Below are 15,773 nucleotides of genomic sequence, written 5' to 3'. Positions count from 1 at the left end.
GTCCACCACGCCAGGGTCGAGTGTGGTCCACCACGCCAGGGTCGAGTGTGGTCCACCACGCCAGGGTCGAGTGTGGTCCACCACGCCAGGGTCGAGTGTGGTCCACCACGCCAGGGTCGAGTGTGGTCCACCACGCCAGGGTCGAGTGTGGTCCACCACGCCAGGGTCGAGTGTGGTCCACCACGCCAGGGTCGAGTGTGGTCCACCACGCCAGGGTCGAGTGTGGTCCACCACGCCAGGGTCGAGTGTGGTCCACCACGCCAGGGTCGAGTGTGGTCCACCACGCCAGGGTCGAGTGTGGTCCACCACGCCAGGGTCGAGTGTGGTCCACCACGCCAGGGTCGAGTGTGGTCCACCACGCCAGGGTCGAGTGTGGTCCACCACGCCAGGGTCGAGTGTGGTCCACCACGCCAGGGTCGAGTGTGGTCCACCACGCCAGGGTCGAGTGTGGTCCACCACGCCAGGGTCGAGTGTGGTCCACCACGCCAGGGTCGAGTGTGGTCCACCACGCCAGGGTCGAGTGTGGTCCACCACGCCAGGGTCGAGTGTGGTCCACCACGCCAGGGTCGAGTGTGGTCCACCACGCCAGGGTCGAGTGTGGTCCACCACGCCAGGGTCGAGTGTGGTCCACCACGCCAGGGTCGAGTGTGGTCCACCACGCCAGGGTCGAGTGTGGTCCACCACGCCAGGGTCGAGTGTGGTCCACCACGCCAGGGTCGAGTGTGGTCCACCACGCCAGGGTCGAGTGTGGTCCACCACGCCAGGGTCGAGTGTGGTCCACCACGCCAGGGTCGAGTGTGGTCCACCACGCCAGGGTCGAGTGTGGTCCACCACGCCAGGGTCGAGTGTGGTCCACCACGCCAGGGTCGAGTGTGGTCCACCACGCCAGGGTCGAGTGTGGTCCACCACGCCAGGGTCGAGTGTGGTCCACCACGCCAGGGTCGAGTGTGGTCCACCACGCCAGGGTCGAGTGTGGTCCACCACGCCAGGGTCGAGTGTGGTCCACCACGCCAGGGTCGAGTGTGGTCCACCACGCCAGGGTCGAGTGTGGTCCACCACGCCAGGGTCGAGTGTGGTCCACCACGCCAGGGTCGAGTGTGGTCCACCACGCCAGGGTCGAGTGTGGTCCACCACGCCAGGGTCGAGTGTGGTCCACCACGCCAGGGTCGAGTGTGGTCCACCACGCCAGGGTCGAGTGTGGTCCACCACGCCAGGGTCGAGTGTGGTCCACCACGCCAGGGTCGAGTGTGGTCCACCACGCCAGGGTCGAGTGTGGTCCACCACGCCAGGGTCGAGTGTGGTCCACCACGCCAGGGTCGAGTGTGGTCCACCACGCCAGGGTCGAGTGTGGTCCACCACGCCAGGGTCGAGTGTGGTCCACCACGCCAGGGTCGAGTGTGGTCCACCACGCCAGGGTCGAGTGTGGTCCACCACGCCAGGGTCGAGTGTGGTCCACCACGCCAGGGTCGAGTGTGGTCCACCACGCCAGGGTCGAGTGTGGTCCACCACGCCAGGGTCGAGTGTGGTCCACCACGCCAGGGTCGAGTGTGGTCCACCACGCCAGGGTCGAGTGTGGTCCACCACGCCAGGGTCGAGTGTGGTCCACCACGCCAGGGTCGAGTGTGGTCCACCACGCCAGGGTCGAGTGTGGTCCACCACGCCAGGGTCGAGTGTGGTCCACCACGCCAGGGTCGAGTGTGGTCCACCACGCCAGGGTCGAGTGTGGTCCACCACGCCAGGGTCGAGTGTGGTCCACCACGCCAGGGTCGAGTGTGGTCCACCACGCCAGGGTCGAGTGTGGTCCACCACGCCAGGGTCGAGTGTGGTCCACCACGCCAGGGTTGAGGAGTGTACTCCTGAGAGTGGCTCAGCTCGCCCAGGTGGAGATCTTTTGCACGTAATGTTGAGCACCTCAACAGTTTTCCAAGTATCAATGTTTATACATGCTGTATTCGGCGTTTACATTTTGCAAGAAACGTCGACATTTGAAGCGTGTATCCTAGACAATTACTGGGCGCTGGCGGGGTATTGCTTGTTATTGCCCCATAACCGTCTTCCCGGCACTGATGGCTGAGAGCTGCCCTACAGCTGTCAGGTTTTGGTGTGGTCGTGATGTAGGCAACATGGTCACCACACATACCAGTACACACACACCACACATACCAGTACACACACACCACACATACCAGTACACACACACCACACATACCAGTACACACACACCACACATACCAGTACACACACACCACACATACCAGTACACACACACCACACATACCAGTACACACACACCACACATACCAGTACACACACACCACACATACCAGTACACACACACCACACATACCAGTACACACACACCACACATACCAGTACACACACACCACACATACCAGTACACACACACCACACATACCAGTACACACACACCACACATACCAGTACACACACACCACACATACCAGTGCACACACACGAAAACGTGGTGCATCGATAACACTGGCGCTGTGCAATGGGATCGAACCTGCGTCGCTGGACGTTCTGTGCCTGGAGGGCCCCCGGTCTGAGGGGCTCCGGCCTGAGGGCTCACAAGCCCGGCGACAAGCCGTGTTGGAGAGGCTCTGACACGCCTCACAGGTCACTCAGCTCGATACGATACTTTCAAGGCATTACACGTGTGTCCGGTACAGCTTTACAGAGGTGTCAGTGTAGATACTTTACAGATACTGTGAGTGCTGCGGTGCCCGCACTATTCACCAGTACCTCGACCCCTACCCCCCTACTGTAGCAAATTGTGTTGCTGCCCAAAAGAGAATTTGGTGAACACCTCCAAATCATATGTGATCCACGGGTCTGCCAGACTGCGAGCAGCGGCACCTGACAGCCTGGTTGAGCAGATCACCAGCCAGGAGGCCTAGTCATGCAGCGGGGACTGTGGCTGTGGCAACCATCTCCAGGGAGACCGTCACCGAGGGAGTGGGTTGGTCATTCACGCAATAATTACGAGCCGACTTAAACATTTTGATGTGGGCGCGTCTCGTGAAGTCAAAATAAACAGTCACATTTCTCCCTCTTCTACCACGTACCGCTTGTGGGTGTAACACCTCTTGTGTGTGTGTGCCTGGTAGACCTGTCAGCTCTGGGCCCCATACACAACCGGCTTGGTGTGTATCCTCGTGCTGGTGGTGCTACAAGTCGGTATAGCAACACCAGAAATGAAAAGCCTAACCCTATTTTGTCAAGTTTAAAAAGAGACGGCAGGCAAATCAGGCAGCCCAGGCAGAGCAGGCAGGCAAGCCAGGCAAGCTAAGCAAGCTAAACAGGCAAGCCAGGCAAGCTAAGCAAGCTAAGCAGGCAGCCCAGGCAGAGCAGGCAGGCAAGCTAGGCAAGCTAAGCAGGCAAGCCAGGCAAGCTAAGCAGGCAGAGCAGGCAGGCAAGCCAGGCAAGCTAAGCAAGCTAAGCAGGCAAGCCAGGCAAGCTAAGCAGGCAGCCCAGGCAAGCTAAGCAAGCTAAGCAGGCAAGCCAGGCAAGCCAGGCAAGCTAAGCAAGCTAAGCAGGCAGCCCAGGCAAGCTAAGCAAGCTAAGCAGGCAGCCCAGGCAAGCCAAGCAGGCAGCCCAGGCAAGCCAAGCAGGCAGCCCAGGCAAGCCAAGCAGGCAGCCCAGGCAAGCCAAGCAGGCAGCCCAGGCAAGCCAAGCAGGCAGCCCAGGCAAGCCAAGCAGGCAGCCCAGGCAAGCCAAGCAGGCAGCCCAGGCAAGCCAAGCAGGCAGCCCAGGCAAGCCAAGCAGGCAGCCCAGGCAAGCCAAGCAAGCCAGGCCAGGTAGGCCAGCCGGCAGTAGTGTTGGCGGTGGTGTTGGTGGGGGCGGGGTCAGCATCCAGTCTTGGAGAAGTTTATGAATGGTGTGACATTTGTGGAGTGGGTTCTTGTGCTTCTTGCTCCCTCTGTGGGGGGCGGGGGGTGACGGAGGGGTGACGGAGACGTGCAGGAGCGCGGAAGAACGGTCATGGATAAAGGGGGAGGGGGGGAGGAAAGTGGAGTGGGCGTAGTGAGAAAAGTGGGTGAGAAATGCCCTGTAACATACTCCTGTACCGTCTCCCAGCTTCGTTTTCCGTTGTTTGTGTGTGTGAAGCCTCCATGCTGAGCGTAGGAACTTGTAGTGTAACTCCTCGTAGGTACTAGGCCAGGCGGTCGTCCTCGTCATCAAAGGCCACAGGTGATTACCCACACCCACCAACCCAATGTTCATGAATGACAACGCTGTACACACGACTCTCATCTTACGACGTTCCAACACTTCTCCAACTGTGTTTCGCTGACGTCCTTTGTTCGAATCGTAACTGTCAAGCTTGACCGCGTACTACAAATGTCATCGCCAACAGAACCTAAACACCTGACTTAACCTACGCCAAAATATGCACAATATAATAATAATATATAATATTAATTTATATATGAGAAAATTGATATTTTGACTGAATGCTGACTCGTGAAGACTGTCCTGGTGCTCGCCTGCTCCCCGTATTACTCCCTGGTTACTTTCTTCATGTACTTCTTCTTGTAGAATTCTCTCCGTTTTCTTTGTCGACGCAATGTGCGTCCGTCCGTCCGTGCGTCCGTCCGTCCGTGCGTGCGTCCAGGAGGACTTCAACTCACATTTATTATCAAGTGAGAGAGAGAGGGGGGGAGGGGGGAGCAGCAGACGGGTCCCTGGTGCTCCTCCTCACCTTCCTCTCTGGCCACTAGACACAACAGTCAGGTGGGCCCACATGGTCTTAAGTGCACTTAGCTACCGCACTTAAGTTTCCCAGGCTGAATTATCTGACGTTAAGCTCGCGACGTGGCACGCTGGTCGGGCGCCAGGGGCCTGTAGTTGGGTTGTTAACCTTCGCAATGACCTTGTCTCTGGTTGGACAGTTAAGGCCCCGGGATATCTTGGTAATTAGCTCTTGTAGTTAATCAGTTATGATCTGTGAAGACCTCGTCTCTCTTAACGATCGTTTGGTCCACGGCGATCACCTTCCTGGTAATTAGCGCACTAAACCAATAATTAAGTGCCGCGATTGAGTTGTTTGTCCGGCTACCAGGGAGCAGCAGCAGCAGCCGGGGGGGGGGGTGACGGTAATCACATAATTAGGTCATTAAGCTTGGGTAGTTAAGCAGTTTGTGGAGGAAGTGTGTAATAGTTACTGTGAGGGTTGCCTGCGTGTCCCCCCCCCCGTCTCTCACCAGTGCTCGCTTGCTAATTGTTGTACAAGGCTCTCGTGGCAGAGTTGGCTTCGCTGTTGACTGACACTCGTGAGGGAGCCTAGCAGTCAATGGGTCCCCGGGAGTGAGGCAACTGTTGTGGGGGTCCCTCGCACCTTGTCCCAAGCCAGACTGGTGGCGGGCCCATACACCTCTCCCCCCTCACCGGTGGTGCCCGGCACCTGTCCAGTGGTGGTGCCCCTGAAGGTGCCGGTGGTGGGACTACCAGAGGCGCGTCCAGCCAACTGCTGTCAACACCTGGCCGTGCACTCTTGACAGTTGTGTGTCACCCGGTGCACTCGTGGCAGTACATGTATCCCAAGTCGACACCTTAAGTGTAAGGGACTCCTCCTCACCCTTGAGTCTCCTAAACTCCTCAAGGCGTAACTGTGACGTGCTTGTGTCTCACGCTCGCCACATATATATAATAAAATAATCATATATATGTGTCTCACGCTCGCCACATATATATAATAAAATAATCATAGCTCTTGTCTGCTACGGATCCTCCTCGTATTGTCCTGTGCATGCGTGATACAACTGACGAGTCAGCCAAAGCAGGAGCTGTTAAAGAGGGAGTTGATCACCATATTGTAGTGCCTGGGAGCAGACATGTAGAGGGCACTGTACAACCCGTTCTCGCAAATTTAATAAGTCAATATTGACTTATTAAATGTGTGCGTAGGTGATATTCTTAACATAATAGTTTCCCTTGAAAAGCTTCATAGAAAACACCGACCTTACCTAACCTACTTAGTATGTTAAGATAAGCATCTTATTGCTTCGTAATTACAATTATTACCTAACCTATACCTATAATAGTTTAAGTAACAATTGTAATTACGAAGCTATAAGATGCTTATTTTAACATACTAAGTAGGTTAGGTAAGGTCGGTGTTTTCTATGAAGCTTTTCAAGGGAAACTATTATGTTTAGTATGTCACCTATGCACGCAACTAATAAGTCAATATTGACTTATTAAATTTGCGAGAACGGGTTGCACTGTAACACTAGTAGACTTGAGGTGAAGTGACAGTCACATGAGTTACTTCACCTGTCATCATTGTGAGGTGCAGGAGCGCCTCTATGACTCCCCCGCTAACGTCACCAGGCTTCTCTGGACGTTGTCACTGCTAGGCTTAGGCTGGGCTACAGGTTCCTGCGGGAGGCTGTACCTGACCAGAGGTAAACTGTCTGCAGACTAGGCTGTAGTGGGTATGTGGGTCGCTCCCAGCACAGCTCGGAGTGGGTATGTGGGCCTGCGGGCCGCTCCCAGCACAGCCCGGAGTGAAGAACTCCCCCAGACATCATTGGTATGCTACGTCACTGAATGTTAAAAATCACGGAATTCGCAGATTTACGAATGTTAACTGTATAAGTATTTCTTTCACAATTTTAGCCAAATATGCAAAGTTTGGTGAGAGTGCGGGCAGTGTGCGCCCGTCACTAGATGGTCGGTCCACACCCAGCGGCCGTTGGGTGTGTGTGTGTGTGTGTGAGGGGTGGGGGGGGGGGGTGTTAGTAACTGTAACTGCCTCACTACAGGCCAATTGGTGTGCATACAGTTGTGGGCCACGGCCTCAACCACATGGGTCACAAGACTATAACTTGCCGAGCTAAATGAACTTTGGGGTTCAGTTGAGAACATTTGGGGTTTTTGGTTAGCGAGAGCGGCTACGGGTTACCTTGAGGTCCCCGCGGCCCGGTCTCTAACCAGGCCTCCTAGTTGCTGGACTGGTCAACCAGGCTGTTGGACGCGGCTTCTCGCATCCTGACGTATGAGTCACAGGCTGGTTGATCAGGTATCATTTGGAGGTGTTTATCCAGTTCTCTCTTGGACACTGTGAGGGGTCGGCCAGTTATGCCCCTTATGTGTAGTGGAAGCGTGTTGAACAGTCTCGGGCCTCTGATGTTGATAGTTCTCTCTCACAGTACCTGTTGCAGAGTGAGATAATGCTCCAGGTAGAATTAGGTGTGGCGTGGTGTAGGCAGTGTGGGGGGGGGGGGGGGGGCAGCCGCCCACTGCTAAGGCCACCATAATTAATTTGACCCTTGTCAGTCCTCTCCCAACTCCCACTCTCCTCGTCTCTTAATAGTACCCAGGCTGGTCCACAGTACCCAGGCTGGTACACAGTACCCAGGCTGGTATACAGTACCCAGGCTGGTACACAGTACCCAGGCTGGTCCACAGTACCCAGGCTGGTACATAGCTGGTCCACAGTTGGTACACAGCACCCAGGTACTGGGCCCCTTAACAAACTACGATCTTCTCAACTGCCAACCACCTGATTCCACTTCACCCTGAATAGCCCCCTAATTGACGATGAAACAGGAAACCGTCAACTAGACATATTTCTCCGAATATGGATCCCAAATTAATAGAAAATGGAGGGATGAATTTACGTTAAGTGCGGATCAGATCGAAACCCAAGGAAATACATCTGATATTAAATAGAATAGGCTTGCTGAAGCATATACCTGCCGTACAGTAGTCACAGGCTCGTGGATCCCGTGGGACGACGACAAATATATTCTTATGGGTGAACTCAAAACACAGAAATAGAAATTAATCAAATTTAGTGAAACAAAATTAATAGTAATGGGACAAATAAATGCCCAAGATTACCAACAGAGCGCCGGCAGGGGAACGGGCAATTAGCCTCGACTACCATCCTCTTTTGTCCGGTCGTGTTGGTCGAGTGGTTAAGGGATACTGTACATCAGATGTTTCTGGCAGTATGGGTTCAAGTCACTTCTAGACCTTAAAAGTGGTTAAGGGATACTGTACATCAGATGTTTCTGGTAGTATGGGTTCAAGTCATCTTTCTAGACCTTAAAAAAGCCTGACGGTCAAAAACGCGTTTACCATTCTTGTATTATTAATGTAGTTTTTTTTGCACTTGTGTGTATATATATATATATATATATATATATATATATATATATATATATATATATATATATATATATATATATATATATATATATATATATATATGTCGTTTGTGTAAGACGTAAGACAAATGTGTTTTGTGTAAGAGTATTAATGTATTAATGGTGGTGTTTGTGTTACAGGCGAGCAGGAAGGTGTCCAAGTGTGGCTACCTCTTTGTTGCTCCTGACTGGGACTTCTCCATCCCTCTCAACAGAACCAAGGTAAGGGACCCCACCCCTCTATTTTTTTATATATAAAGAAACTGGTGCTTATTGAAGGGTTTATTATATATATATATATATATATATATATATATATATATATATATATATATATATATATATATATATATATATATAATATATATATATATAATATATATATATATATATATAATATATATATATATAATATATATATATATATATATAATATATATATATATAATATATATATGAATGAAAACTCACACCCCAGAAGTGACTCGAACCCATACTCCCAGAAGCAACGCAACTGGTAACTACAGGGCGCCTTAATCCGCTTGACCATCACGGCCGTCAAAAAGGAAGTGATAGCCGAGGCTATTTGAGCCACTTCCCCCACTTTTTGCCGTCGGGGAAGTGGCTCAAATAGCCTCGGCTATCACTTCCTTTTTGACGGCCGTGATGGTCAAGCGGATTAAGGCGCCCTGTAGTTACCAGTTGCGTTGCTTCTGGGAGTATGGGTTCGAGTCACTTCTGGGGTGTGAGTTTTCATTCGCATATAGTCCTGGGGACCATTCAGGCTTGTTCGCATATATATATATATATATATATATATATATAAAGAAGCTTGAATGGTCCCCAAGCCAATATGCAACAGAAAACTCCTCAACCCAGAAGGATGCGAACCCAGCCAGCCAGGGGCTCCGTGCACCTTAGCGTGTCTAGTACTTTCACCAGTAGGCCACAACGACTGTTAAATGAATTGGAAGGCGTCAGACACTTAACCCAGTTCCCAACAGCACTCCGTGACCAATTTTGGGCACAGATATTTAATCAGACCACCTCTCATGCACGTGAGCAACACTTGTGCGTGGTGCATGGAGCCCCTGGCACGCTAAGGTGCATGGAGCCCCTGGCACGCTAAGATGCATGGAGCCCCTGGCTATCTGGCTTCGAATCCTTCTGGGGTGAGGATACCTACCTGATGTATTTTTTTATTAATAATTAATCTAATAAAATAATATATTATTAATATCTGCTTGTTAACCCGGCCCGAGGCCCAGGGTTGACTTGTGAGAGTTTGGTCCACCAGGCTGTTGCTTGAAGCGGCCCGCAGGCCCACATACCCACCGCAGCCCGGTTGGTCCGGCACTTCTTGAAGAAAACTGTAGTTTTCTCATGAAGATGTCCACGGTTGTTCCGGCAATATTTCTTATGCTCGCTGGGAGGACGTTGAACAGCCGCGGACCTCTGATGTTTATACAATGTTCTCTGATTGTGTCTATGGCACCCCTGCTCTTCACTGGTTCAATTCTGCATTTTCTTCCATATCGTTCACTCCCGTACGTTGTTATTTTACTGTGTAGATTTGGGACCTGGCCTCTAGTATTTTCCACGTGTATATTATTTGATATATCTCTCGTCTCCTTTCTAGTGGAGAGCTTTGAGACGATCCCAATAATTTAGGTGCTTTATCGCGTCTATGCGTGCCGTATATGTTCTCTGTATTCCCTCTATTTCAGCAATTTCTCCCTCTCTGAAGGGGGGGGGGGGAAGTGAGTACTGAGCAGTACTCAAGACGGGACAGCTCAAGTAACTTGGAGTACAACCATTGTGATGAGATCCCTGGATTTGAAAGTTCTCGTAATCCATCCGATCATTTTTCTGGCTGACGCAATATTTGCTTGGTTATGCTCCCTAAAATTTAAGTCGTCAGACATCATTATTCCCAAATCCTTTACATGTTGCTTTCCCACTATTGGCAAATTTTATTGTGTTTTGTCCCCTGTATTATGTTTAAGCTCCTCATTTTTACAGTACCTGAGTACCTGGAATTGATCACTGTTAAACTTCATGTTATTTTCTGCTGCCCAGTCGAAAACTTTATTAATATCTGCTTGTAATTTTTCAATGTCTTCCGCAGAGGTAATTTTCATGCTGATTTTTTGTGTCATCTGCAAAGGATGATACGAAGCTGTGACTTGTATTTTTGTCTATATCTGATATGAGAATAAGGAACAGTAGCGGTGCAAGGACTGTACCTTGAGGTACAGAGCTTTTAACTGCGCTTGGACTCGATTTTATTTGATTGACTGTAACTCGTTGTGTTCTGTTCGACAGGAAATTGAGTATCCAGCGTCCTACTTTACCAGTTATTCCCATTGACCTCATTTTGTGAGCTATCACTCTATGGTCACATTTGTCGAATGCCTTTGCAAAGTCTGCATGTACAACATCTGCATTCTGCTTTTCGTCTAAGGCTTCTGTGATTTTGTCATAGTGGTTGAGTAACTGTGACAGACAGGATCTTCCCGCTCTAAATCCATGTTCTCCTGGGTTGTGTAGTTCATTATTTTCCATAAAACTAGAAATTTTATTCCTAATAACTCTTTCGAAAACTTTTGTGTGTGATGTTAGTGCAACTGGCCTATAATTTTTGTCAACGCTTTACTACCCCCCTTGTGCAGAGAAGCTATATTTGCAGATTTAAGTGCTGCTGGTTTTTTTCCCTTTATACAGGCTCTTTATCTATATTGCACCGAGTGCTCGCGCTATTTGTACTTTACATTTCTTAATGAATATTGAATGCCACGAGTCGGGCCCAGGAGCTAAGTGCATAGGCTTATTGTCAATTTCTGTCAAAGTCTTCCGAGTTTGTGTTATTATCCGTTATATTATCTTCAGCTTGGATGTCATTCATAAAGAAACTTTCTGGATCTTTCCTGATCCACTTTTTGGAACTTTCATTTTGTTTAATGGTGTGCTAAACATAGCCTCATACTGGCTTCTTAGAATTTCACTAATTTTGTTGTCCTCTGTGTACGTACCTTCAGTTGTAATTAACGGTCCAATACTGGTGGAGGTTTTTTATTTTAATTTTGCGTATGTGAAAAAATATTTCGGATTTTTCTTTATCTCTTGTATATCATTTTGTTCCAATTCCATTTCCTCAGACTCGTATGATCGCTTCAACGTTTGTTCTGTTTCTTCGATCTCCCTGTTTAGGCTTATTTTCCTTGCTTGTCATAGTCGTGTCTGCCGAAGCATTTCCATTATTTTTTTCCTTCTGTACAGTGGTCTGCGTTCTCTTTCTAGAGTGGTCCTCTTTCTGACCCTCCTCACAGGCACGTGCTTCAAGCAGACCTTGTATGCTTCAGCTGTCAGTTGAGGGATTCCCTGTGTGGGAGTTTTGTCGCGTAATGCCGGCTCCCATTGAATGTTTGCAAGGTGTACATTTATTTTTTCCCAGTAGATCCTCCTATTATTGAAATTGAATTGATTGAATATCCCTTCTCGCTTGTTTCTCTTAGACTACTATAGTTTTCACCTCTGAGAAAACTGCCATCCGGCCTCACTGAGCAAGGTGTATATAGTAGCCAGCACTGAACAAGGTGTATATAGTAGCCAACACTGAACAAGGTGTATATAGTAGCCAACACTGAACAAGGTGTATATATATACGCTGTGATAATTTAGAGGCAGTGTTTACCTGTGACGTCACGCATGTCGGCCAGGGCTGCCAACCGAGACTAACCACCAGTGTTACCACAACAACTTGACGTGCTGATCACATAAACAAGTGGGGTATGAGCCGTACCTTAAGTGATGCACTAACCTAATTCTGATATTAACTTTGGGTGTAGAATCGGTGTCGTCACTGGGTGTAGCGTGTCACTGGATGTATCATGTGTCACACGATGTTGAGTGGAGTGTTGCGAGACACAGGTGGGTGTAGGACACACCCACCTGTGTCCTGGTATACAGGACACCTGTGAACCTGCTAGAACCAGGCGTCTCCAAGCACCTCAGTGGCCCCTTACCAAACCTATACATCTCTCCAGCATGGTGGCTTAGTTTATATTTACTGAACAGTTTATGAGCTGCTGAAGGCTGCCAGGTTGTTTATAACAGTAATAGCCTTGAGCTGTGGAGCTTTCAGACTCGTCAACTGTGTATACTTATGACCATGTACACATGGTACATGATCATGATCGAGTGTACATGTACACCATGTACACTCATACAGGTGTACATAAGTAGGTCAATGTTTGAAGAGTCGTCGTCATGGTTGGTTTCATAATTAGCGTCCAGATTAGTCTGTCACTCATGACATGGTTGGCTGTCATCTCTGACGTCAGGGAGTGGACTGTCACTCGTGCTGGTAACCACCAAGTTCATTAGTCATGCTAATTGTTCTTCTCTTCCTTGGTTGTGGTACTTATTGGTAGAGTCACTACGCCAGTGTACGGAGGTGTTCATCAAGGTGCCTGTACAACACTGCGATAGGTCGGGGAGTTATGACCCTTAAAGTTACATGGAATGCTAACAAGCCTTACAGGCCCTTACTAATGTTTATAAGTTGTGTCTCAGAATATCAACCTTGTTACGCGCGTGACAAACGCAAGGGAAGGGGAAGTTTCAGGGGGAAAGCGCCAAGCTATTACAACTATATAGCACTTGGAATGGGTCAGGATTTTAGGATAAGGCGAAGGGAAGGAATGGTGCCCAACCACTTGGACGGTCGGGGATTGAACGCCGACCTGCATGGACAGAGACCGTCGGTGTACCGTCCAGCCCAAGTGGTTGACATAAACTGGGGGTGTTACCCAAGACGTGGGTGAGGACGACCCAGAACACAGGTTACAATCCTCCTCGCGGCGGCTTCTGACTCTCAATAACATTAGTAATGGTAACTGAAATTGAGAATGAAATTTACAAACTTTATTAATGGAAAAGTTATTGTATTTGTTCAGATTCAAGAAAATGTCATTGTTAAATGTTTGCGAATATATAATTTTCACTTAAATTTACGCAAAAATTCAAGTGCATTGTTAAACAATTAGCGTAACACCGATGAGAATAATGTTATAAACTAACAAAAGCAGGAAGGACCGGTTGGAAATAATTAAAATTTTCTGACAATAAGTGATACATTATATAAATAGGAGACGACAAATAATGTAATTTAACGAAACAAACCAATTTGAGGCATGCAATTTGATACATAACTAACGTAATCTAATTATACCATGAAATTGTTGAAATTTACATTCCTGAGCGTTCCTCAATCACACACATCAACTCTGGCAATCCAGAATGTTGGAATCCCCTGAGAATAGTGTCTCCATCTATTAGTGAAAATATCGATAGAAAAGTAGAATTTACCGTCAGTGAGGCGTTAGCCTATCAGAGCAAGGGCGGGGCAAGGGTTGGCAAGCCTGTGTTACTTCCCTTTCTTGGGTTGCACGATAATTATGCAAATGTGTATGCAGGTTTAACACGACGAGGACGCACAGAGCGTGCCGAGGAAGCAGACCAATAAACTTCTTGCCTCGGACGGTAATGAGTTTTAATGAACCCCAACAAAACTCGCAGGATATTAATTAATCCAGTTTGGGCGGAAAGACACTCATTACGCCATATTTGGCGGGAGGTTTTGGCGGGAACGTCGACACACCTCGTTTTCTGTCTTAATTACCCGCTCTTTTTCCCCCCAGTCTTTATGTTTCTCTTGGTTTAATTCCCGGCAATGTTGACATGGTTGTTTAATACTGTTTTCCAGAGGTATTTTGAAGGGTTCAAGAAGCAAATGTTATTGTTTAATTGTTGTTATTATATGATTGTTATTATAGTTTTTGCTTCGTTGATGGTGAGGACGGGCGTTTATGGTGCTTGGTGGGTAGACCAGGTGTGTGCTGAGCCCGTAGGGAGGGTGTGTTGAGCCCGTAGGGAGGGTGTGTTGAGCCCGTAGGGAGGGTGTGTTGAGCCCGTAGGGAGGGTGTGTTGAGCCCGTAGGGAGGGTGTGTTGAGCCCGTAGGGAGGGTGTGTTGAGCCCGTAGGGAGGGTGTGTTGAGCCCGTAGGGAGGGTGTGTTGAGCCCGTAGGGAGGGTGTGTTGCGTTTGTGCAACGCGTCCTCGTAATAGAACGTCGCACTTTGACGTAAACTTCCCCTAATCGCCGTACTAAAATATGGTAGGGGCTCGCAAAATTGACACTGTCCCGTTTTCTGTTTTGGGTCCTCTGGTAGATTAGGATAAGCGCATTTTAGTACGACAGTTTCTTGACGTTGGGACAGCTTAGGAGGCCGGGGTGAGGTGTGACTTGTGTTACTCCATGTTCTTGGCTTACTCTTTTTCAGTGTTTGTAGTATTTTGAATTTTTCTTATTTCTTGTTGTTCCTTTAGCTAAAATATTTGTATTTTAAGAATTGGTGGCCCTTTGTCTACTTTTGTTTTTGTTTCAGTATTTTAATGTATTTGTTGCAGCATGTAAACTGATGACTGTGAGCAGTGGGCGCCCACTGGGTATACAACCCATGTATACCCAGTGGGCGCGCTCCTCTTGCTGGGTGTACATGTGTTGTTTGTTCTCAGTTATTGTTTACTCTCATTGTTGTTTACACTCCTCGTTATTGTTTACACAACTAGTTATTGTTTACTCTCATTGTTGTTTACACTCCTCGTTATTGTTTACACAACTAGTTATTGTTTACTCTCATTGTTGTTTACACTCATCGTTATTGTTTACACAACTAGTTATTGTTTACTCTCATTGTTATTGTTTGCTTTCATTGTTATTGTTTGCTTTCATTGCTATTCCCGCCTCCCTCATCCCTCTTCACCACGTCCTTCTCCTTGTCTGCCTCATCCCACCGTTCTTACCGGTCCTGCCTCACATATGCAATACTTCCATATACAGAGAACCTTGAGTGTGATGTTATAGCGGCCAGAACTCGCCTCGGACATAACACTTTTGTTCACAACTCAAATGTCGAATACATCATGTGTCAAATTTCTGAATGAGAAAACATGCGCTCCCTTGAACATTACATTGTAGAATGTCTCGTGTTGACTGACTATCACCTGGTCGACGACCGGGCCGCGGGGACGCTAAGCCCCGGAAGCACCTCAAGGTCGCCCTCCTCGACAGCCGGTGGCTGAGCGGACAGAACACTGGACGCGTGATCCTGTGGCCCCGGGTTCGATCCCGGGCGCTGGCGAGAAACAATGGGCAGAGTTTCTTTCACCCTGGTGCCTCTGTTACTTAGCAGTAAGTAGGTACCTGGGAGTTAGTCAGCTGTCACTGGCTGCTTCCTGGGGGTGGAGGCTTTGTCGAGGACCGTGCCGCGGGGACACTAAAAATCCCCGAAATCATCTCAAGATAACCAAGATAACGATCACGATGCTACCCAGCATATATACACTGTCTCCTCTACGGACAGAGTGAGAGGGGCTCACCATAGCCCGTGCTACTTGGAACTTTTGGTTCCAGGTAGCGATTCTTAAACAACAAGAACAAAGTCTCCGTGGTGTAGTGGTAAGACACTCGCCTGGCGTTCCGCGAGCGCTATGTCATGGGTTCGTATCCTGGCCGGGGAGGATTTACTGGGCG

The 15,773-nt window shown here is 48.9% G+C and overlaps 1 protein-coding gene across 17 annotated transcripts in view; it reads left to right on the top strand.

The window, feature by feature from the left end:
* The window catches only part of LOC138349637 (protein outspread-like), a 287,191-nt gene that overhangs the window by 99,656 nt on the left and 171,762 nt on the right, over positions 1-15,773 (top strand). For all 17 annotated transcript variants that reach the window (XM_069304611.1, XM_069304568.1, XM_069304532.1 and 14 more), the window contains one exon: positions 8,319-8,399. In XM_069304611.1, the coding sequence (XP_069160712.1) occupies positions 8,319-8,399 (81 nt within the window). The remainder of the gene's footprint in view (positions 1-8,318; positions 8,400-15,773) is intronic.

This window comes from Procambarus clarkii, chromosome 1, assembly GCF_040958095.1.
Source record: "Procambarus clarkii isolate CNS0578487 chromosome 1, FALCON_Pclarkii_2.0, whole genome shotgun sequence".
Lineage (NCBI taxonomy): Eukaryota > Metazoa > Arthropoda > Malacostraca > Decapoda > Cambaridae > Procambarus > Procambarus clarkii.
The sequence above is the reverse complement of the archived record's forward strand: the minus strand, read 5'-3'. Positions and strand labels throughout refer to the sequence as shown.